Consider the following 24,603-nt stretch of genomic DNA (forward strand, 5'->3'; position numbering starts at 1 on the left):
ATATATATATATATATATATATATATATATATATATATATATATATATATATATATATATAATATAAGTGAAAGAAAAGAAATAATATTATGAAAGTGTGGTACATAAAAAGTCTCTATTCGGATCATAAGTCCAAATTGATTAGATTCACATTTAATAAAGAAAACGTACTTTTAATAATTTATTATGACAATTTATGTAATCATGTTTGTTTTAAATATATGAATTAATAAAATAATGATATATTATTAAAATTTATTAAAAGAAATTATTAAAATATCATTGTTTTTTCATAAGTATCAGTGAAATGGAATACATTTCATGGTTGAGAATGGGAGGGTGGGTTGAAGGAGTTCTTTCTTGCCGTTGCTAAAACTGTCTTGTCAGCTACTATGAAATATGCCGCTGCCGTCGCTAAAGAGAAAAATAACAATGAATATTTTATTTTTAAAAAATGAATATGTTATTTTTAGTAAGAGAAAATGAAACCTGTGGAGATTATGAGAGCTTGAGCTGTGTGATTGAGATTGGCTTTTGCCCAAGGCAACATCCTCACACTAGCCAGCTGCACAACACCAATCATAAATAAATAACACTTGGTAGATAGAATATATATTTTTAAATAAAAATAATTAAATTTATAAAATAATTAATATTTAATTAAACCTATATATATATGAGAGAAAGGAAATAGTTACAGTTGGAATGGCGGTGGCAACACATGCAACAACTGCTGCCTTTGCTCCGGCTAACACACTCTCTGTTTAGAAAAAAAAGAAAAAAGTTAGTAGAAATTGAATTACTAATTACTAAAAGGATAATGATATCTAGACAATATTTTTTTGACAACATTTGAACATTGATTACGTGTCAATATGTGATTAGTCAAAAATTACTCCACACGTAATCAATGTTCAAATGTTATAAAAAAAAATATTGTCTAAATATTATTCTTACTAAAATGAACAATAATTAGTGATGAGAGGTTTTGAAGTACGATGAGAAGATCGTTTGGCGATGGTAGGTCTGAGGAGAGGAGAATTTCCTTTGGCCATATCTAAAAAGCGAAGTAATTAGTAAGTTTTGGTGAGAGGAAAGGTTAAATACTTATATAGGAGTTCTTCGGAATTCAATTTTTGTTTCAGTTCATGGTTTCATAACAATCCAATGTCTTTAGACCATTGTTTTCACACATTCATGCTGTTTCATAATACACTCCAATCATTTACAAAATTCAACTTATAAAATTCAAATTAAATTACCATTATTACTCTTTCTTCTCATTCCTCCTCATCTTACACTTTCTTTTTACGTATTTTTAAATATGAAATTAAAATTTATCTACATTTCAAATTTTATATAATTTAATTCTTAAACTTTAAAAATATATAAATATTATTTTTTTATTTCTTGTGTATTTTCGGCAGCGTTTTCATTTTAGAGTTTTTTAACATTGAAAGTAACGAAAAATTTGGAGGTGTAAGAAAAAAACAATGAGGTGCAGGTTGAAGGCCCATTCAGGCATGTTTTAGCCAAAAGGTGAAAACAATGGACTTTATGTTCAGTGCCTCTTGGCCCACCTCAAAATCCATGATAAATATATATTACCGAATAATGGACTATTTCATTGTGTCTATTTTCTAAAATTAATGTTTATTTAATTAAAAAAAGTATATTTCGTTTTTATATTTATTTGTTTAAGTTTTTATTTCAAAAATAGTTTTTAATTAAAAGAGATAATTATCTAAATGGTTGTTAAAAGATGAGTGTTTCAAGAGATAATAGTTTCTTAATTAAAAATGTCTTTGAAAGATATATTTAGCTTTCATATAAGTATTTTACAAAAATTTGATATTTGGTACATTTACACATACTTTACTTCATATTTAGTATGAAAGGGCCAAATAAATTTATGTGAAAAATTGAAACACGAACCTATTAAATAGTGCATCAGTATCTCAAGAACAGACTTGAGTATTTACTACATTTTACTTTCACTGTCTCTTCTTTCAATGAGATCATTTTATTATCTCATTTCAATTTCTTTATATGAATTTTTATAACTCTGTATTTTTTCAATATATTATTCTTCTTGTTTCATAGTCAAATTATCTATCACATATTGACTATATAATTTATATATTTTAAAACAATTTTTTATTATAATTTTTATCATAAATAAATTAGTATCTATATCGTGATAAATTACTAAATCATTAATAAAATAAAATTCATTTTTTCCTAATAAATAAATTAAATTTTAATTTTAAAATAATTTTAACATTATTTTACTTTTACAAAATAATTATTTTATAATTAATTTTCATTCAATTTTAGTTCTTACTAATTCTTATTAAACTACAGTCAAATTTTGATAATTTATCATAACCCTAAATTGATTTAATTATTTTAGATTATATCAAATAAATTATAAACTATTGAATTATTTTCTTTCATATTGTATTTTCTTTATCTGTGTGCAAACAATTTCAATCTTTAGTCTATTTTTTTTATCTGTTTCCAATGCCTGCAAAAACATAAATATTTTTTTTTCATGCATTTAATATCAAATTAATACTAGCTGAGGATTGAAGACAGGTTGCTTTAAAAATTGTGCTACTAGTGCAAAAACGTTGTTTAACGTCACCCATAAGACGACGGTTTGCGTGTAATTCGACGTATAGGAGCGAACAGTGACATTATCGTAAATAGCCTGGTAAACTAGACGTTGATTTTATCCAAAATCAGACGTCTATTAATTTCAAGACGTCAACACTGCAATACCCTGATGTCTACTGGGCTGCATTTAATGTTTTTCACCTAATTCTCAGGCGGTTAGACGTCACGTAGTTTAAATCCGACGTCTAAGGCATGTCTGGAAGGCGGAAAAGCCAAAAAATTCTTCAATGTTGACGTTGGCGTTTTGGGTTACGCGACGTCTATTATACCTGTAATAATTATGTTTACAAAATTCGAGGGCCTGAGACGTCGGCTATTTAGGGCCCCGACGTGTATGTTATTATAGAAGTCGGTGGCCCATACCAACAGTCGTGAACATCCCTGACAGGATATCAAACGTCAATCGGTTCAGCTTCCTAAACGTCGGTTCCCCCTGACAGAAACCGACGTCTAATGGGTATTCAAAAAGTCAGTTTTAAATGTTCACTTGGACATCACATTAGTAGGATAACCGCCGTTTATAGACGTCGTTTTCTAGAGAATAACCGACGCCCAATTCCATTTTAAATACAACGCAACTCTTCGCGGCATTCAGTTTCTGATATCGATCGTCTTCCTCTTCTCCTTTTTCTCTTGCCACACCTCTTCTTTTTCTCTCTTTTTGGCATTCTATTGTTGTTTCTCGTCTTCCTCCTCTCCTTTTCCTCTCTTGCATTGCAGGTGTGTGGTTTTTTTTTATGCTTACAGTTTAAACTTTATTTAGTGTTTCATCTATTATCTTGTGGTTGAACTGATTAAAATTTGCTTTCTTTGTGTTGTGTTTTAGTGCAGTTTTGATCCTTTCTTTGGGTAACATAATACAACATTCTCCCTTTGCTGGTTTCCTCACAAGAAGAGTGGCGATCTTTTGAGTTTTCGATGGCTTCTTGACCCAAAATGGAACTTGGGTCCTTGTCTAGTTCTCGTGTCACTGTAATTTTTTTCTTTTGTGGTTGAATAATGGGAAGTAGTCATGGACCCAGGTTCGGTTTTGGGTTGAAATGTCATAGAAGATTCAAAAGACTCAAGCTTTTTTTGTGGGGAAACTAGCGAGAGAAGAGTGTTGCATTATGCTATCGAAAGTCTGGATTAAAACTGCACTAAAACACAATGCCTTTGTTAGACGTCGGTTAGTGTCAGGTCCGACGTCTATAAGGAACATAGACGTCGGTCAGTGTCATTTTAAACTTCTATATATTTATGTAAACATCGGTTTTATGCATAGGTGGACGTCTATATAGAGAAATTAGACGTCAATGTGGGTATAAGTAGACGTCTATATGAACGTCAATGGATATCGTTAACCGACGTTTATATTGACGTCGGTTAAGAGGATTTCCGACATCCCATGGACGTTATAGACGTCTGTTGTGTAAATGACGCTAAAAGTCCAAATTAACCGATGTTAAATAGCGTTTCTGCACTAGCGTGCATAACACATGTTGTAATATTCTGAATATGAATTGTTATTTATATTGTGGTTTGTCGAGGCAGGAGGTATCAATGTCGGATGTGTTAAATTCCAACTAGCAGCGAATGTTGTTAGTGTTTGGTCTCTTTCAACTCTGTTATAAGATTCTCTTACATATTTGGTAGTTTAATCATTCTATTGAATAAAAAGATAAGGTTACATTAATAAAAGAACATAATAAGATTTTTCAAAGAGAAAACTTATTCATAACCAGATAATCTTAATCTTATATTATTGTACCATTCTCGTCTTTTATTGAATTAAATTTTATATTATATTTACACTATCAAAGTAATTATTGTAAATAAAGAAAATATATAAATAAAAAAAAAGTTAATGTGAAAAAAATATTATATAAAAAATTGAGAGATATTGTCAAAACTATTTAAAAAATAGAGTATTAAATATTGAAAACATGCAATATGCAGAAATATTAACATGTTAATAATTACACGTTTATAAGTATTAATTATTTAAAAATATTCTTACTAAAATATAGTTAAGGATATATTAATAATTAGATATGTAATACAATTAATTTTATAATTTTTTACTTATATCAGTCAATTATATTTATTCTAAATTTATTTATTTATTTCAATTCACTTTCTCAAAACAAGTTCATTTTTTACTATCTTTACTTTTCTTTCTTTTTTTTTTCTTCCTCCTCAACTATCCAAGATAGAGAACTCTTTATTTTTTATTTCTTTTCTTTTTACCTAGACTATCAAAAAGAGAGAAAATTATTTAATTAGGTGTAAAAAGGTAAAAGCCTTTTTTTTAATAAGACTGTACTCACTGTTTTAAAAAATTACTTATAAAATAATTCTACAAGTGCTATTTTTTTTTTAAAAATCATCACAACAAGTATCTCATTTTATTTCCTAAAATAAATTACTAACTCATCTTAGCCCTATTTCCTTGTTTTCTCTTTATTATATGATATCATATACAAAATGTATACAAGTTTTATTGTTTTGAAAAGCTTGTTTAACAACCATTATTCAATCAACAATTGGAAAGTACTTTTACCCTTTTTCTTTTCATATATAAAAGTTAATATGAACCATTATCATCATCTGGTTACTCGAAATTCATAATAAATAGATTAAAGAATTAGATCACATGAGTGAGCAATGATACATTAAGAAATTCATTTAAACACATAAGTTTATTTAATTGTTAAAAAAATATTATCAGCTTAATGACTAAAAGGGGGAATCCAATCCAATCCAATGAAGAAAAAAAAAAGAGAGCATGAAATGATATTGGTTGTGTTAGTTTGTATAATGAGTGTTTAACATAATTTAGTTTTTTTTGGAAAAAATAGAGATTATTTGCATGATTAGAAAGTTGTTTGTTATTTGGTGAAAGTTGAGAGTTTGATATAGGTTCATGATATTTTAACAATTTTTTAATAACAGAACATATGTTATATTTTATTGGTTTGTTTGAATTTTTAGTGAAAAAGAATATTTAAAATAGATCAACCATGTATGCGTTGTTAAAATGTTGTCAAAAAATAATTATTAAAAGATTTTTTTTCTTTGATATGTTTGTATTCCATGAAGCAATGATTTATGAGAAATTGAAGAGGGTGAAATTGTCTTATATATGTGTCTTTCTTCATCATATGCATCCTTCCTGTGTCTGTCCCTTTCCTTTTATATTTAACAATCTATCTACTCAACAACCTCGCGTGCGTTTCTGTCTCTGTCTGTAAAGACATCTCAAAATCACATTTTTCAACTGTACAATCTTCCATTTTTACTCTTTTTTTTTTCTTTTTTTTCTTTTTATCCTTCTATTTAGATATGGCTAATCAACTTCACTTAGTCTAAGAATAAAAAAATTTAGTTTAGATTTATTTCGATTGGATCAAATATAGAATTTTGGCTGAGATATATTAAAAAAAAAAATACCAAGTTTAATATTCTAAAATACATCCAAATGGTTTTTAATATACCGAAGCCAATATATTTTAGAGATAAACTAAGGTAACCATATAAAAAATATATCATAAACTTTTCTTCTTTGAAAAGTTGGCTTATGCTCTTTTTTCTACCACTACCATCAAACATATTGATGACACAAATTATATATTTTTTTATAAAGTAAATACAAATGATAAAACAATTAAGAAAAACATGGATTTTGAGTACCTTTTTGACAAACTTTTTTTAGTACTTTTTTGAGAATTTGAGGAATAATTTTTGAATTGGAAAGTTTCAATAGGAATAAAGAGAGCCTACGTTTCCCAATATTTAGTTAAGAGTATAGACTTAAAAATTTATCCATGAAAGTGACCTAACAGCATCATTTCTTGCTCACTGTTCGGAACATAAAAGATAAATTTTTTACCTTCTTTGCACACATTTCAATTTCAAAATTATGGTTGACATTAATGCTTGTATAAGGGACGTACATTAGAGAAGACTTTCATGCACCTCAAAATTTTTATATAATTAGAACATAATTCTAAATCATATTAATGTTTCAAAATTAATTTCAAAATATACCATAAATAAATAAAATGAGAGATAAGTTGACCATTTTTTTAACACATGCATTCAGCATTTTACAGCTCATCATGTTTAAAGAGCTGTATGAAAGTTATGATAAAAGCTGATGCTATTCCATTAATGCTGTACTATCCTCTGTGAGCATAAAAAAAACAACTTGGTATTTATGCTATTTTCCTTTTATTTTAATACGACAAAAAAAAAGTTACACATTTGAGTACAGACGATAAGCTCTAAATTAGATCACCCTTTTTACTTTTGTTATTAATGTAAAATAATAAAAAATGTTTCATACATAATTGTACCAATATAATCTTTATTGAAGAACATGAAAACATTACTATCTAACATGTTTAGAAAAAAAGATAAAAATTATTTTATATCAATTACAATATTTTATGTATTAATAACACACTATTTTATTTTTTCTTTCAAAATTTTTATATAAAATTAGAAATGAGATTTAAAATTAATTCAATATCACAAATCAGACTTATAAATAAGATTTATACTCATTTATATACATTTAAATGATATTATTTATAATCGACTTAAGAATTTCAATAAACCCTAGTTATATTTTTGATTGATGGTTGATGTCAGAACCGATGTTTTTGTAGTTAATATTCTTTTAAGATGAATGTAAATGTAAGTAAACAGTGCATCATCTTAACATCAACCTTTGTATAAACGATTCCAGCATTTGAATATTTTGCAGGAAAGAAGAAAAATAGAAAGAGTTTTTCTTGGAAAGTGGAAGACGGAACTGCTGTTTTTAATACGCAGGCAGAAGAAGACAAGAGTTTCCAAATGCCAAATGTGACTGTTCACAGTTATGCTGACTGAAATTGAAGACAGAATTAAAACTTTGGGTGGCTTCGATGAAAGCATATTCCTCCTACATTTTCATCCATTTACTTTCCTTTCTTTTTCATATAATATAAAACCCATTGCTATCATCACTGCATTCATAATGGTCCACACAACCTACACTTGTACACTCATTTTTTTTCTTTTTCTCTTTTCTCATCATCACTCTAACCAATGCACTTTCCATATCTCAACTATTTTAACATTGAGAAATCCCTATGCTCAAAAATATATTATGATACTATTTTGACACTGTATACGTACTAAAACGTGATTGGATAATTTCAAATTAAAAAAAATGTAGACAAGAGTATATTTGAAAGAAAAAAATCAATTTTTTTTTTAATTTAAAATCGTACAATCACATTTTAACACGTGTGCAATGTTAAAATAGTATTATGAAAATATTATTTTCCATACATTAATTTGTTCACCTTCATTTCGGAAAAAGGTTGCTTTATGCTACACTGTTTCTCACATTCTAAATGGATAATATGACATAACTTAGTCATAATAAACCTCAAATCGCTTCTAAAATCTTAATTTCTCGATAAATATATCATGGTTTACATTTTACAATTTATCAAAAGGAAAGAGAAAAACATTTTGTTTTTGTTTCTTTCCCTGTTCGGTGAAAAGGACATGTGAATGCGCATATATGAAAAGAGCCATATGACAAAAAAGTATACAATCTCGTAAAGTAATGTTAAAATAAGTTTTTTTTTTTTTTTCTCTCTGCAATTTTCTCATCAATGAAAAGCGTAATTAGTAGGATCACATGAGTTCATATAAGCTCTCATGAGGATCACATTGGGATAATTATTGTATTGTATCCCTTTCCTTTACACCCACAGATTCTCTCAACTATAATAATTTATTGGTGGAGATGTCAAACATAAGTGTAAAAAACATAGAAACAAAAACTGCTAAGTTCAATGCATGGTAGCTTAATTGGTCATAAATTGTTTACTTGGTAGTGAGAAAAAACATGTAAGAAGACTTAATTTGTGTTGTGATAATTAATGACATTTGGGCAGAGCTGTTTTTCCTGAACTATTTACATTTCAGAGTCAGAAGTAGTCAAAACGATGAGTGATCTGAAAGGGTTGATCCTTGTCTTTGTTGCTTAGTTTCTGTAACAAAACTCTACGCCTAATGTTGTTGAAATCAGCATGGAAATCAGGTGGTTTAACTGATCTAATCAGAGCCCAGTTGAACCCCTTGAAGAAGTGGTGCCTCTTGATCTCAACCGAGCCCATGCAGCAGCCGATTCTCTTCTTTGGGTTCTTGACCAAGAGCTTGCTGATGAGGTCTTGAAGCTTCACCGTCTCTTCATACTCCTTGCTGCTACTCACTGCAATTCTAGGGAAAGTCAAGGGCTGCTTCAGAATGTTGGTCAGTGTTTTCTCGTTGTTCTCACCTTTGAAGGGTGTTCTCCCGTACAACATTTCATACAAGAAAACCCCATAAGTCCACCAATCCACTGCACTACCATGTCCTTGCCCAGAAATCACTTCGGGTGCCAAGTACTCATGGGTTCCCACAAATGACTTCGACCTTGCATTCATGGGCTCTGCCACCATCTCTGTGTCAACCTCACACACCTCCACATTTTCCCTTATAACTGTTGTCACCTTCTTCTTTCTCTTGCTTGAGCCAGAGAAACATGATTGCATTGGGGCAGCACATGATGATGTTCTTGTCTTCGCACTGCCTTCTGATCTGGTTTTGCTTCTCAACAGCTTTGGAACCACCTCGCATCTCAGACACAGATCAAAATCCGATAGCATAATGTGTCCGTCCTCCCTCACCAGCACATTCTCCGGCTTCAAGTCCCTGTACACTATGCCCTTCATGTGAAGATACTCCAGTGCCACCAGTGTCTCCGCTGCATAAAACCTGCATTTCCTTTTCATCTTAGTGAACCAATTCAGAAAACATTTTTTTATATTTTTCAAACTAAATACCAAAGTGAGTTTTGTAATGAAAAAAAGGACATTTGATTAGAATGTTGTTAGCGAAAACCAAGGAAACATGTAATATTACTGTCATACTTAGTTGATGAGATGGTAAAGCGTTTTTCGGGGAGGCGTTGGCGAGCGGAGAACAGGTCTCCGCCGGGGCAAAAGTCCATGACGAAGCAAGAGTAATGAGAGGCATCGAACGCAGCGTATAGAGTAGGCAAGAAGGGGTGGTCCATCATGGCCAGAATCTCCTTCTCCATCTCCGCTCGGTGAAGCTTTTTCCGTATGGCAAGCGCCTCTCTATCCACCACCTTCATGGCGTAGAGGCACTGCGGCAACCCCACCACCGGGTTCCGTATCTGGCAGAGGTACACGTTCCCGATGTCGCCGCTGCCGAGCCGCCGCAGAAGACGGAAGTGGTCGAGGCCGATGGCTCCGGTGTGGAGGCGGAGGCGGCGAATGGCCTCGCATGCAGCCCTTGAGGTGGTGTCGGCGGTGGAGAGGGACAGGGAGGTGCGGTTGGAGCGGCGGAAGCTAAAGGTGCTGAGCCAGCTGCGAGAGGAGTCCGGTGCGGTTACCGAGGAACAGTTGCTGTCGTTGTCGGAGGATTCGTCTCGGTTGGTGGAGGCCATGGAAGACATGGTGGTAGGAACATGTAAGTGCCTTTTGGTGGGGCTTCTGATGAGAAGGAGCTTCACATTACCGTTTTATATATACAGCACCACTCAAACTTGCTTTCTTTTTTATATATAATCATTTAAACTTTATTATATATATAAAATGAATGTAAATATATGTTATTTTATTATTACTCAAAATTTTGTTTGAATTTATGGAGAAAGAAAATGTACAATGATATTTTGACAATATGATAATTTTTTGATAATGGGATACGTGTCATCATTTTATTGATCTATTTGAATTTATATTTAAAAAATATTCAAAACGGATCAATCACAAGCTACCACGTATGTATTGTCAAAAAATTGTTAAAAAAGTATTGTTAAAAGAAGTTTTTTCAAATAAAACGGTGATGATGGATTTAAAAGAAATTCTGCCAAGTTATCATTAGTAAACACCAAAGATCTTTATTTGAGGAGTTATAAAAAGGGATTTAATGTGGATCATAAAACTAATGTCAAAAGCTCAACAGTAAAAAAATATTCCTTAAAAAATCAACATAGGTGGCGGAAAAAAGCTTAGGATCGAATCGATTTCCTAAGTTTTATGTAAGCCATCGAAAAATATTATGTGGATCATTTTGATGCTTCTTCATTCATATCAATTCGGGCCTTTTGGATAGGAGTTGTATTAAAAGTTTTTTTTAGATATAAATTTTAAGTTTAGTTTAATTTTATATATGAAGATGAATTTTATTAAGTTTAATTAGAAATCTCACCTAAACTAAAAATAAAATGAATTTATTTGAATAGTTGAAAATCTGAATTATGAGAAAATTTGGTAAGTTCTTCTCACGTTCTTGTGTCCATGGCGGTTACAAAATGAGGCAACCAAAAGGAAAAATGCAAAAGATTTTGTTGTTGTTTTGAGACATTATTATTATATACAAATAAAGTATCACATCAGATAAAATAAAATAAAAGATAAACATAAGCTTATATGTACATAATATTTTCATTAATAAAAAGATTTTAAAATAGTACAAAAAGCAAATCCACAAATACTTCACACAAAATTAGATATATGATATAAAGTACAAATCCTGTTCTATAGAAATTATTTTTTAAAATATTTTAAATTTGTAGCACAAATCCTGAAACAATCTGAATAGAAAGTACAGAACTAACCAATAAATGGATATGCTTAACCCATTGAATAATAATAAAAATGGTGAAAAACTAAGTTACATCCAACTAAAATAACTATGCACTCTATTCCATGTATCATGGCAACAACACAGCTGAGACTAGTTTTCGTTTTAGAGCATCCAACATGTATATGTTCATGTTCATCCATTTTTAGAAGTAAGTTTTCGTATATTTTATTTTCATCTAACTACTTTAGAGCATTAGGTTGGATTTGCTTTTCATTTCAGAAACATTTGAATTTCATCTAAAGTATTTCTAGAGTGTTTTGAACAAAAGAGAGTTTTCTTCTTGCTTGGGTTTATCTTATGTCATATGATCAAATGGTGACTTAATTCAACACTTATCTTGAAGCATCATTAGGTGGTGTGACTTCCTCCATTGAATAAGAAGTTCTTCCTCTTTATATACTTTCTCTTTTCTTCCGATCAATTTTTTAATTTGAACATGTTCCGATTTTGTCTCTTACCATGTATATGTTCGTGTTCCTTTATTTTTAGAAATAAGCTTTCCTAGTTGTATAATCCCATGGTTTAAAATCATGTCCAATGGTAAGATTCTAGGAATTTCTATCATATTGTTGTGTTGTTATGTTTTTATTTTGTACTTAGCTCTAGTTTCACTCTTAGATGCAGACTTGTATACTTATTTAATTTCATAGATTAAATTCGTATTTAGTTGTGAGCATATTTGAGATTCATGTTGAGCGTATTTAGTTGAAATAGGATCCATATACTTTTTTTTTCAATGGACTTTGTGTATTCTAATATATAGTCAAGAGTAACTTTATGTACTTGTTATCAGTTAGAAGTGACTATAATACTCATTACTTTACTTTTTGTTGTTTAGATTTGGAAAACTAAATGTAGTCTTATTTGGCTAAACAAACATAAATTATGTAGTCTTGATATTCTTTTCTTACATATTAAAAAATATTTATAAAACCATCAAATAACTTTTGCATAAGATTTTTCAAATGTATTTTAAATAAAACCTTATTCAACCCTCTTTTAGAGTTGATTTTTGAAACTCCATAAACATATAACACATAAAGAATCAAATGAAAAACTGGAGAATGATACCTTCAATCATCTGTATAATGATGACACCTTCTATGATATTGTTAGGAAATTGGACAAAATAAGAAAAATATATAACAAGTAGGATTGGAAGGTGTGAAATTCAAACCTTTTTCTTGTAATGCAATCTCAAATGGGTGAATATCAAAAAATGAATACTCTATATATCTAACTTATTTGAAGAAAATACGACCCTAAATATACCTTCTTGTCTCTTAGGAAGAGTCACTAGAATAATGCTAAACCAATAAAACAGTAAAAAATTCTAAAAATTGTCTTGCAGCAAAATAGGATAAATATTTATTCCAATATATATGAAAAACCAACTCATGGTTTTAGCAAGCTTTTAGAAAATAAAAACTAATTCCACAAGGGATAAATGTCATAAAGTATCCAAGTCTTAGACATTCTCATTCATTGTGCATTCAATAAGAGAAAAATCTGAAATCATAACCACGAGAGTTGGGATGCACCCTTTTTGTTTTCTCTGTTAGTCAGGTAGCCAATATGCTTAACCCACTCACCCTCCTTCATAACACCTTTTTTAATATTTGTTATAATACTCTCCTTTTTGAAAATAAACTTGTCCTCGAGGTTGAAGTTTGGATAAGCCTTCTATTAGGAGCCCACACAACAATCAAATATACCAACAACTATACTAAATATTTTGTAATATAACAAGTGTCATATTCACATGAATTTGGTCGAAAACACAATGTTCTAACTAGTTTGATTGTTGATAAAACAATAAATGGGTTGTAAGATATACAAACAAAGTTGGTTCATGAAAACAAAGTAAAAGACGTTATAAAACAGTTTGGATTAAAATTGATTGACTTCTAGATGATTTAAATGTGTTGAAGTTTGATTGCACCACTTTATCCCTTTCTTGTAATGGTTTTATTATTAAATATGATGCTGCAAGTAATCAAAAGAGTTCTCTTTGAATGGAACTTTAGGTCCACCCTTGGCATCTAGAGTCTAGGATCACAAAAACTTCGGTGTGATTCCTCAATGACAGCTTGAATGGACTACCTGCATTAAAATTAGTACTTTATAGCTAATTGCAACCTTAGATATATTCCTAGTACCTAAAAGCTTACAGGAGAATCGATTGGACCATAATTTGAAACTAGTTTCTACTTAATCTCAAAACAGTGAAATAAGATGAGTGATCAGTTCATTCAATAACAAGTATAAACTAATTCACGAACATGTAATTAAAAGCAAGCATTCATAAATAAAATAGTACAAAGTACAAGAGAGTTTTAAAGTTGTTTAAATCTCACTTCAACACCAAGGAGATTTATCTGCTCATAACACATGGGAAGAAGTTAATATAAGAAAGGAATTTCACACTACAGTAACAAAGGGCATTACCGAAGGCCAAAATCCCTCGGAAAAGGCCAAAAGCCGTCGCTAAAGGCCAATTACCGAGGGCCCGGCGACGGTCAAAAAGCCCTCGGTAAATCAGTCGTCGCTACTTTTACCGAGGGTCAACCGAAGGCTCTAGGCCCTGGGTAATTACCGACGGCTTCTGGCCTTGGGTAATTACCGAAGGCTTATGGCCCTGGGTAATTACCGAAGGCTTATGGCCCTGGGTAATTACCGAAGGCTCTAGGCCCTCGGTAAAGCCTTCGGTATCATGCACGGATAAATGTGTTGTATTTGTTTTTCTTATCCAACCACACATACCTATAGTGTACACAACATAAGCAGACCTTCGAGTTTGACCTTATTCTTTATTTTTGACCACTTTCCTACCTTTATTAGACTAATATAGACTTGTTAGGATGTTTACATACATTACAATAAGTCTACATTAGTTGAATTGACCATTTTTGACCTTAAAAGTTCACTTTTTAGGTACTTAAGAGTCAAATTTTGAGTTTGACCTTATTCTTTGCTTTTGAGTACTTTCCTACCTTTATTAGACTAATTGTATGCTTTTGAATATTTTCCTAGGTTCATTTCAATACTTTAGACATGTTAGGATCTTCACATTAGTTAAAACTCGTCTAAATTGGGTCTAGTTGCAATTCTTCACCTTTTAAGCACANTTTTTGGCTTCAAAAGACTAAAACTATGAGTTTGAGGTGATTCTTTGCTTTTGTCAACTTTCCTAGCTTCATTCCACTTGTTTAGACATGTTAAGATGTTCACATTACTTAAACTAAGTGTACCTTAGGTGAATTGCCAATTTGTCACCCTTTAAGTGAACTTTTTAGTTTGAAACTACTCAAACTTTGACTTTTAGGTATTTNTTTGCTTTTGAGTAGTTTCCTACCTTCACTTGAATACTTTAGACTTATTAGGATATTAACATGAGTTAAAATTAGTCTACTTTAGGTGAATTACAAATTTCTCACCTTTTTAGTACACTTTTTTAGGTTCTAACTACTCAAAAGTTGAGTTTTAGCTACTTGTTTGCTTTTGAGTACTTGTTAGCAATAACAAGGTGTTGATTTTGATTTTTGCAGTTTCTTTGCTATTTGGTAGTTTAAACAAGTCCTAAATGTTGATTTAAACTTGTTACAACATTCAAATTTTAGATANATTCATCTGTGTGCAAAATAGCATGTTCACACCTTATTTTTCAATGAAATGGGGAAGTAGAAGGGTGAATCTGTTGTACAGTTTGATTTTGAACTTTTTAAGTGTTCAAACAAGTTTAATTTAGTGAATTAAAGATGTTGAAAGTATTATCAAAGAGTCAGAATCACTTGTGCATGAATTCACTTTTAAAACCACCATACTTGGGTCAATTTTTTGGTGCAGAGTTGAAGAATTTAAGTGTTGTCCAGTGACCATTTCTGGTGCAGTTTTTCAGCTAATTTGGTGCTAATTTTTATGTCAAATTGTGGTGTTCTTCAGACTTTTTGGTGCAGTCCAGTTTCANAATGTAGGGTAGACATATTTCTATTGATTTCAAGTTAATATGATTTCCTTCCTGGCATGCTTCCACATGCAGTTGTTTTACTACAAAAAAGAAGGGATGTCTAATCTGAATTTAATTCATTCTAGTTGATAATTTCCAGCTTCATCTAGTGTATTAAGATTTCCTTGAGCCATTTTCATTGTTGCTATAACTTTTGAATCAATCTANCTTGATTTTGGTGGATTGATGGGGTATTTTTCTGCATAAATTGGCCATAACAAGATCTGATTTTGATTTCTGTTGTTTCTGAGTTATTTCATAGCTTGAACAAGTTTTAAATTGTGTTTAAAAGCTGCTAGCAGATTTCAATTAGTATTATCTTGGCCTAAGTGCAGAGTTGTGTCTTAAACCATCACATTTTGAGTTAACTTAGGAAGTGACAAGGTGAATTTGAGTATCAATCTGTCTTTCCTCTAATATTTTGTCCATGAATCATTTACTTAATCATTTAACTTCCAATTTAGCGATACTAAGTCATTTGCTCTTTTGCTCTTTAACCTATAATGCATTTCATCATTATTTACTCTAACCACACCTCATCATTGTCTTTTACAGTTTACTCTCGTGCTTATGCACTTCTACATATACCGTGTATTCATTCTTTTCACAATTAATGAGAATTACACTCTTTCTTACTATTTCTTCTCTCACGATCTACACTACCTTTGTTCTTTTCTCTACATAATCATTGCCTAACTCACTACATATATCACATTATTAAAAACCAAAACCAGATTGAAGTGTTGCAAAACTAAAACGTTCAGCATGTCCTTTTTCTAGTTTCCATTGGATTAAGCTATTGATTTCATGAGCTATTATGTTCTCCATGGGTATCATGAGTTATTGAAGATAAAGACATGAGTGATGAAGTTAAGTATTTTACATGGGTTTCTTGAACCTTGTACATGTTACATTGTGGGTGTTATCAAAGTAAGAAATAGAAAGGAATNAGATGAAGATGATGAAAGTTGAATTGCTGAAGAATGGGGAGAATGGGGCTATATTCGAGATGTTGATGTAGAGGGTTGGGTTTAACTAAAGTTAAGTGGAGGGAGAGAATGCTCTTGGCCTAGCTTCAGCCCTAGACACAATGAAACTAGAATTTGATATTTTTAAGGGTGTTGTGATGGTCTTCTTCCAAGAGGCCATTTCGGTGGAAGGGTGAAGAACAAGGTGTGGAAGGGTAAGAAGAATATGCAGTNAAGAGAACACAANAGAGGAGAAAGAGAAAGAGAGATAGAAGGTTTTGATGACAATAAGCTCCCATAAACCTTGAGTGGAATAAGCATACATAACTTAATTTTATAACCATTCCAAAACCAACTTAAATGAAATAAGACAAAAAAATAAATAATTGATGACCATAATACTACTATAATTCCAATTAAGGTTTATACGTATTTAAGTGGACGTTTCATAATCATTAATCAANGGTGCATGGTNNNNACTATTCAATACTTCCACCAACAACACACAAGCAAAGCCAAAGTATAAGGTCACCAAATCAAATGTTATGAATCATAAACATATTAGACAATGACAAAGCACTAAAGGTTATCATATCATTCATACCATCACTGACCAATTGTGTAAACAAAGAAATTACCTAATACAGCAAAGGGAAATATGNACACACCAACTAATCAAGTTGCAGTAAAGAATCACGTCTCTGTTCACCTTCAACGTGCCTCACCAATGGCCTGGAAAATGCTGGACAGTCAGTGCCAACAATGAATTTGACAAATGAAAGACACATGACACAAACTTAGACTTTGGTATGGAACCAAGGGAACCAGACTCAAATGAACTCATTCACTTCTTCTTATCGTTAGAAAATGGAAACAGATTGAGTAGAAAACAGGGGCATCAATTTTCAATGTTACAACTTACCTCCACAGTAGGAACTCTCCACAGCAGGAACTCTCCACAGCCTCCCTCGAAGAATGCAAGGTGGACTTCGGCAACCTTCGTTCACCACGATAGCAAAGGAAAAGTGAGCTCCAAAACCTCGTAGCAAAGTCCCTCAACCAATATTTACTAAGCATAGTGTCAATCATTGANGACCAACCCTTGACCACAAGAAATCAAGAAAATCGTTGACACACTTACCGATTATGCGAATGATCCTCTACNAATGGCTCTACCTCTGCACGTGAGGGAAAGAGATGNACACTCTGCGAAACCCTCCAACGAAGTGCCTCTGTGCAAATGAACCCTCCAACGACAGAACCAAGTGCCACCAAAGATGGGGGTCTGCGACTGCTTGCACGAACGAGGGAGAATGCTTGGCCGAGGGTTGTCTTGNTGNGGGCGAGGGTTCTCTGGCTAAACGGAAGGTGTATTTGGCTCGAAGGAAGGGGAATGGTTGCGAGGGTCCGAACTCTCAAAGAAAGCAAGAGAAATTTTGGCTCGAAATGAAATTTGGGCGAGCAGAAACCCAGGTTTGGAGTCTGATTACTCGAGCACCTTACCGAGGGTCATATATCCTTCGGTAAATTAATTCACCAATCCTTTACCGACGGCATAGAGACCTTCGGTAGTTTTCCTTCGGTAATTTGCATATTTCTTGTAGTGTCATCTCTTAGTCCTCTAATGATGTTCTTTAAAATATAAAGGAAGTATGTGAGAAGACTCTCTAAAGTCTCTCTCTAAATCTCTTTAGACAGTCTGGCAAAAAGTCTCCAGAAGGCTCTCTCAAAACAGAGAGGAAATTATGTTTTTATAGACATTCCAAAGTGTGGCTTCAGCAGTGGCGTCATGACTCTAGTTGTGAGGTTTCCTCCCAAGGTGGACTTTTTATATGGCTTAGGCCTTGTGCTTCTATGCTGGAGCCCTTTGAGATAACTTCTAGGAGAAATATTTTTCATGGTTTTAACCTCAGGTCAGAGCTTGAGGTTTCCTTCCAAGATGAGTTTCTTCGTGTGGTTCAAGCCTCAAATTCCACGCTACAGTCGCGCTCAAGTCAGTTTGTTATATTTTGCTTATAATTCCTTTGTTTTCTTCATATTTCACCTTTGACTCTCTATTCATCAAAACCTGCAAAACAAGTAAAATTGGGATGATTACTATAAATATTTAACATAATCCAAACAAGATAAATACCAAATTAACACCAAAACTAACTCATATTGAATACTTATCACCTTCTTCGTGTCTTCTGATTTGTTCCACGAATTTTCAGCCTCTAGCAATGAATCCCATGATACCAATACTTTCGAGATATCCCTTCCACTTTTGTGAATAATAGGTGTGCCAAGATTTTATAAGGGCTCAATATAGGACCAAATTCATTAGATGTTAAGAGTGAAGGTAGGTATTGATGATTTGACTCCCCTTTAAACTTCTTCAGCAATGAAATGTGAAATATTGGGTAAATCTAATTTTTTCTATTAAACCTAAATTTCAATGGGATGAAAAAAGCAAGTTTAGACAGTCTATCAATAACCACAACACTATTAGAATATCCACGAGATGCTAGTAATGACATGATAAAGTCTATGGTAATATCCTCCCATATGAGTGGCTTGCTGTCAAATAATACATTCTATTCCAGTAGAATTTAGCACTAATTCTAGCAATTGTTGGAGTTATTTCATCCTCCTACGTTAGAATTATGAAACTCATGCAAGATCGTTTTAATTAACTCCTCCTCCCTTTGCAACATAATTCTTCCTTTCCAAACATTAAACTATAATCTCCACTCTTCCCACCATCATTAATACAATCTTGATAGATTTTCATCCTTTTTTTGGAGAGTTCTGACATTCCATAATACGAATGAGATGCTTTCCTTGACTCAATACTACTCCAATGCCTATCCCTGTGGCATCTGTTTCCAAGACAAAAGATTCATGATTGTGACAAAAGCTTTTGCTGATGCTGGAGACCATTTAAAACAGCTCTATAATCATTGTATATCCTCCATATCTCATCTTTCTTATTCACCAAAATATTATTATTTTTATTATTTAAATTTGTTTAAAGAATAAATGTAACTAAATGATGGAAAAAATAAATATACGAAGGTATCACAAAATGAGTACAAACTGGATGGTTGAAATAGAGAAAGAATAATCGTATTATTATTATTATTAGTGATTGTAAAGTACTTATTAAACTCGAAATTTATGATAGTAAATGTTGGGTTTTAAAGAAATCCCAAACACACACACACAAAATGGAATGCCTTATAAAGTTGAGAATGTTAAGATGAATGTATGAGAAAAAAAAAATTAGAAAATTTAGAGATAATGGAATACAATTATCATTACTAAAAAAAGACCTTGTTAGTTAAAAAGTGAACTGAAGAAATAATTTTGTTAATAAACTTATTTTTTAATAATTAAACTTTTAAATCTAATTTAATCCTATAAAATTTATATACAACAAATTTGTCTTATTTTTAATCAATATAAAATATTCAATAGTCTCAAATACATTTCAAACCTAAGACTAACTATTAATAATAGTTTAATAATTGTTCGATAAAAATGGCATGCTAAATCTAACAAAGAGTCAATTTTATTAAAATAAATTTCAAATAACTCTAGTACTATTTAAGTTGAATTTAAATTTAATTTAATCTTATAAAAGTCTGAATTTACATTAATTTACACAGTAAATTCATTTTATCTTTGACGTGAGATCTTTAATAAAATATAATTTATATTTTAATATATGATAAATAAGTAATAATAGACATTATTTTGTGAAGAAAAAAAAATCCACAGAGAAAAGGTGTATTCCATGTTGGCGGAGACCGGTTTTACTTAAAGAAAGAAAAAGATAGTTTGGGGGCAAAGTACAACTAAAGGACAGAAGATGATATGTAGGTAGTACACGTGGCAGAGACAGACACACCCTCGTCATCTGCCGGGAAAGTTGGAATTTTTAATGAAAAAGAAGGAAGAAATTGCGGGGATCCAAATCCGAGTTTCTCGTTGTTTGGTCTAACATTGTGATAAATTTATTATTCATGGATTAAGAGTCACGTAATAAATAATTATTGAATAAATCAATATAAATAATTTGTAGTGTTTTGAGGATTTCCAAGGTTGTTTTGTTGCCCCAGGAATTCATAGAGAGCGAGGTGTACACATCAATCTCTGTGGAAAAATGGGGACGACCAAGACCAGCTCCAATTCTACCTCAAAATCTGATCATAATAATAATAATAATGTCAATGGCGACAAAGACAAACGCAACACCACCAGAATGGTGTTGAATGTCTACGACCTTACCCCTCTCAATAATTATTTGTATTGGTTCGGCTTTGGAATCTTTCATTCTGGCATTGAAGGTTTCTTTCAACTTTCTATTTCTTTTCTCCTTTCTGTTCTTTCCATTCCATAACCTTAATCATTGCTCTTTTCCATTTTCCTCACCCTATGGAAGGATGTTTCTTGTTATTCTTCTTCTTCTTCTTTGTTTTCATATCATCATACGATGCTTCATGATTCAATGCAATTTACTAGCAAAATAGGTTTTTAATTTCTGCCAACTTGCTACCACATGTAATGTCCAAAAGGGTTTTGAAGATGAATATCTGCAGAGAAAGATACAGATGAGAATCAAAAGAAGAAATTTTATACTTTTTTTTTTCCTTGGAATAGAATAATAGCCACAATATTGTGTTATGATTCTTTATATAGAACCTGTGACTGGTTGTATTCAGCTTTTCTCTAAATCTCATTCAAGGAATGGTAACAAATAAATATGATTTTGTGTGTATGAATGTTGTAGTTATCCCATTTAAGAAATATGTTTGCATGAACGAAATGGAAAAGAATTTATGGGATAATATATGTGATTGCTTGTCTTGTATAAAATTCCAAAACAATTTGTTCTAATGAACTAATAGAACAGGCTCAGGAACATTTTAGCCTTCAAATATTGCACCAAGATCCCTTAGAAAAACATCCTCTTTCCCTATACCAGAAAAAGAACCATGAAATTAACCAAAGCCTTCACCTTTCATTTAACTAGCAACTTCATATAATAGAACTAGAAAAGTACCTAAGCAACTCAAAATGCACAAACTATACCAGAGAATTTGATCAATGAAAACCCTCGAAGTGTATTTATGGTCAAGTGAAGATATTAGCGACAGCTACAAAAGTACTTTTGAAACAAATCAGTTTCTCTGATGTAATGCTCTCAGGGATATTACACATCAACAGCAGCCCTCCAATATCTTTGAACATGTTTACATATATATGTTGTAGGGTTTTTGGAGTTGTTTTATTATGATTCCATGTTTCTTGTAATGTGTTGTTGCATGGTTTCTTGCTTTTGTTGCAATGTGTATATTGTTAATTGGAGGAAGCTTGTGTATGTATCTGTGTTTGAATAGTACACGGTAAAGAGTATGGATTTGGAGCTCATGACTTTCCAGCAAGTGGAGTATTTGAAGTAGAGCCAAAGAAGTGTCCTGGATTTATATACAGATGTTCTGTCAATTTAGGCCAAATAAACATGCATCCTTCTGAGTTTCGAACATTCATTGAGAGTATAGCTAATGAGTATCATGGAGATACTTACCACCTTATATCTAAGAACTGCAATCATTTCACGGATGATGTTTCAAATAGATTGAATGGAAAACGAATCCCAGGTTGGGTCAATCGTCTTGCTAGGCTAGGTATGAACACGACACCTTTGCTTTTGCCACCTTATAATTTATGTCTTTCGTACTTGATTTATCAGAAAAGGGTCTTACATGATGAATAACATATCTTTAAGAATATAATATTCAACCAAGTCTAATAATATAGGATAAGATTATTCTTATTATATTCTAAGTGTAGCCTTTTGGTGAAAATTTAGGTTCACTTTGCAGTTGCCTACTTCCTGAGTGTGTTGAAGTAACTACTGTTAAACAACTACCGGAATACCATGACTGTTCAGGTATATTTATATATATGTATATGTTTCGTGTTCTTGTTTTTTCACTTTTCTGTGTCCAATGTAAACATGTGCACTGATTCTCTATGTGACTATATGCAGAAGATGAAATCACTGATTCTCTTTCGTCTGCATCACCATGTGCATCTCAAGCAACATCAGTAATGGACGATGACCAAGAAAAGCACCTTTTGTCACCTTTTGCCAGCAAAGGAGAAAATGTTTCGTTTGTTAAAGAGGCACCATTAAAACTTATGTCACATGATGGAGGTGAGAAACACTTGGATAATGCATGCTGTGTTGGATTGAGTATTTGAACCGTATCTGATTGGAGCCTAAAAATTGCTCATTTTTCAAAGGCTTACTGCATTCCTCATTCATTTAGTGGATTCAGATTTGTGTCAGGGTTGATTCAAGAAACAGTGCCTGATTGGTTTTCATGTATCATCATCAATGATTGTGTATGAGGCCTAGTTGTTCATGCATCAGGGTTTGTATTTGTGGAGCGATGTGGCGCTCTTTGCCATGTAAATTTCATCCAAGTTTGGAAATGAGTTATGGAAGATTCTTTACACGTAGCAATGGTTGTCTATGAGGCTTAGCTTATCATCTGTGACAGGCTTTTTTTTGGAGGATTTGTTGGGGGTCGTAGCTATGTAAATTTTAAGCGCATTTTTAGGAGTTACGAAATATTTTTACTTGTTTAATGATTGTGTATGGAGCATAGTTGTTCTAATGCAAGGGTTTTAATGTAGGAGGGGATTGTTGGATCTCTTAGCCATGAATTTGATTTACATCTACGTTTGAACACTGAGTTATATATAAATATTCTTCAAGACTTTATAAACCATTATGTGTTTGTGGAATTTATGTAGAAAGACATCTGTTAACCAAGAAAAGTTGTAATAGTCTCGAAATGTGTTTGGTGAGGATGGATGGTGAATAACAAATTGTCTAGAGACTAAGTCAAGAAAAAGAAAAGGAACTTCTTCAGATGATAAAAGGGTCTTCATGTTTACATGGAAAAATCTAAACAAATCAAGATTTTGAAAATATAGTCTATAAAACGACTTTCGAAATATAAATTTTAAAAACTGATATGAAATTAGTTGGTCAAAAGACAAACTAAAAAGTTTTAAAAAGAATGAAAGTTTCAAAATCTAATCCACATATTTTGTTTGATTTTATACAAAACCAAAACCAAGTACACCTCCAATAATAAGTCCCACTTGGAAGCTCATTCAAGGAAGATTATGTAACAAAACGAAAAGCCTACTGCCATTGTAGTTCCTCTTCAGCATAATATATTAGCAGCATTCCATCCCCATACTTGCCACCAAGTTTTTGTTTCAATGACAGTACCTTGTTCCNAAGATGCCTTCAGGCCAAGTGTTATACAAAATGGNTTGAGAATATATTATGCATGTCATCAGGCAATAACAAAATTACAATTNACCAAAAAGGAAAAGAATTACTTTTCACATTTTGCTTCCTCTGCTGGCTACCTACGCTGTTTTCCCTTCAAGGCCCAATTTTGATGTTAGCCAAGCACAAACCTCATCCATCTCTTCAGGAATTGTGTAGTGTCCGAGCCTTTTTAATATGTAGAACCAAAAGAAATTAGCATGGGATAAAGAAGATTCTTATAAAAAAATTAGGACGAAATCTATCACAGGGATTTTCGTTTATTACCCATTATAAGCTTTAAAAGTTACATCGCCAAATCCAGTTGAATTTAAGCACTCCGATGACTTCTCACCAAATTTATAGGGAACAACATCATCACCTGAGAATATAAATACAACTGTTATTCATTCCACAATTCAAAGTTTAATTACCTAGTAATAGCATTAATGTTGGCCAAAACGAGCTTAATTTCGAACTATAAAATGATTGTATGGATTTTACCGTACTAAATACATAGGAAATTTTATTCAACTTTGAGTAACAGTCTTAAACATTAACCAATGGTAATTATTAACGGAACATATAAATAATAAGGGGTGTCTGCCTGGATATACATTAAATAAAGAAATGTTTTTGCAGCATTTTGCAAAAGCATGAATTTTGAAATCAAAGAAAATAGCAAATCACCTACTTAGGTGACCCACTTCTCGACCAACTTACNTTGTGATTAGAACAGCTTGTCATGAAAATTATTTAGACCAAATTCTATTTTATGAAAATCTAAGNAAAACCTAACAGAACTTGCATCATTTTTATCACAACGCTGGTGCTATGTGTACATGCAGGTGATTTGCTATTTCATAGTTTAACACGATATCTAGTGCCCCTTGGCACAATGGACCCAC

At 32.0% G+C, this 24,603-nt stretch overlaps 3 protein-coding genes and 1 long non-coding RNA gene across 5 annotated transcripts; 1 reads left to right on the top strand and 3 right to left on the bottom strand.

Annotated features, from left to right (window-relative positions):
* Positions 1–273: 273 nt before the first annotated feature.
* LOC106757047 (early nodulin-93-like) lies at positions 274–1,085 on the bottom strand. Its single transcript, XM_014639628.2, has 4 exons — positions 998–1,085; positions 699–760; positions 490–565; positions 274–414 (listed from the first exon to the last, which is right to left on the bottom strand). Exons 1-4 carry the CDS (start codon positions 1,053–1,055, stop codon positions 320–322), a joined length of 291 nt encoding a protein of 96 aa, XP_014495114.1. The 5' UTR covers positions 1,056–1,085; the 3' UTR covers positions 274–319.
* Positions 1,086–8,294: 7,209 nt separating this feature from the next.
* On the bottom strand, positions 8,295–10,254 carry LOC106757285 (protein kinase PINOID 2-like). The gene is made up of 2 exons (XM_014639922.2): positions 9,636–10,254; positions 8,295–9,480 (listed from the first exon to the last, which is right to left on the bottom strand). The coding sequence occupies exons 1-2, from the start codon at positions 10,184–10,186 to the stop codon at positions 8,652–8,654; spliced, it is 1,380 nt and encodes a 459-aa protein (XP_014495408.1). The 5' UTR covers positions 10,187–10,254; the 3' UTR covers positions 8,295–8,651.
* A 2,259-nt stretch (positions 10,255–12,513) lies between these two features.
* Positions 12,514–18,709, bottom strand: LOC111241424. Of its 2 annotated transcripts, XR_002667431.1 has the most exons (4): positions 17,498–18,709; positions 17,279–17,425; positions 16,995–17,088; positions 12,514–13,485 (listed from the first exon to the last, which is right to left on the bottom strand). It is a non-coding gene; the product is annotated as an uncharacterized LOC111241424 (long non-coding RNA). The 2 variants fall into 2 exon arrangements; XR_002667430.1 differs by having other exon boundaries at positions 17,279–18,709.
* A 1,477-nt stretch (positions 18,710–20,186) lies between these two features.
* On the top strand, positions 20,187–23,385 carry LOC106757048 (deSI-like protein At4g17486). Its single transcript, XM_022779494.1, has 4 exons — positions 20,187–20,687; positions 21,741–22,028; positions 22,214–22,294; positions 22,394–23,385. Exons 1-4 carry the CDS (start codon positions 20,504–20,506, stop codon positions 22,606–22,608), a joined length of 768 nt encoding a protein of 255 aa, XP_022635215.1. The 5' UTR covers positions 20,187–20,503; the 3' UTR covers positions 22,609–23,385.
* Positions 23,386–24,603: the final 1,218 nt, after the last annotated feature.

Source organism: Vigna radiata, chromosome 3 (assembly GCF_000741045.1).
Source record: "Vigna radiata var. radiata cultivar VC1973A chromosome 3, Vradiata_ver6, whole genome shotgun sequence".
In the NCBI taxonomy this organism is placed as follows: Eukaryota; Viridiplantae; Streptophyta; class Magnoliopsida; order Fabales; family Fabaceae; genus Vigna; species Vigna radiata.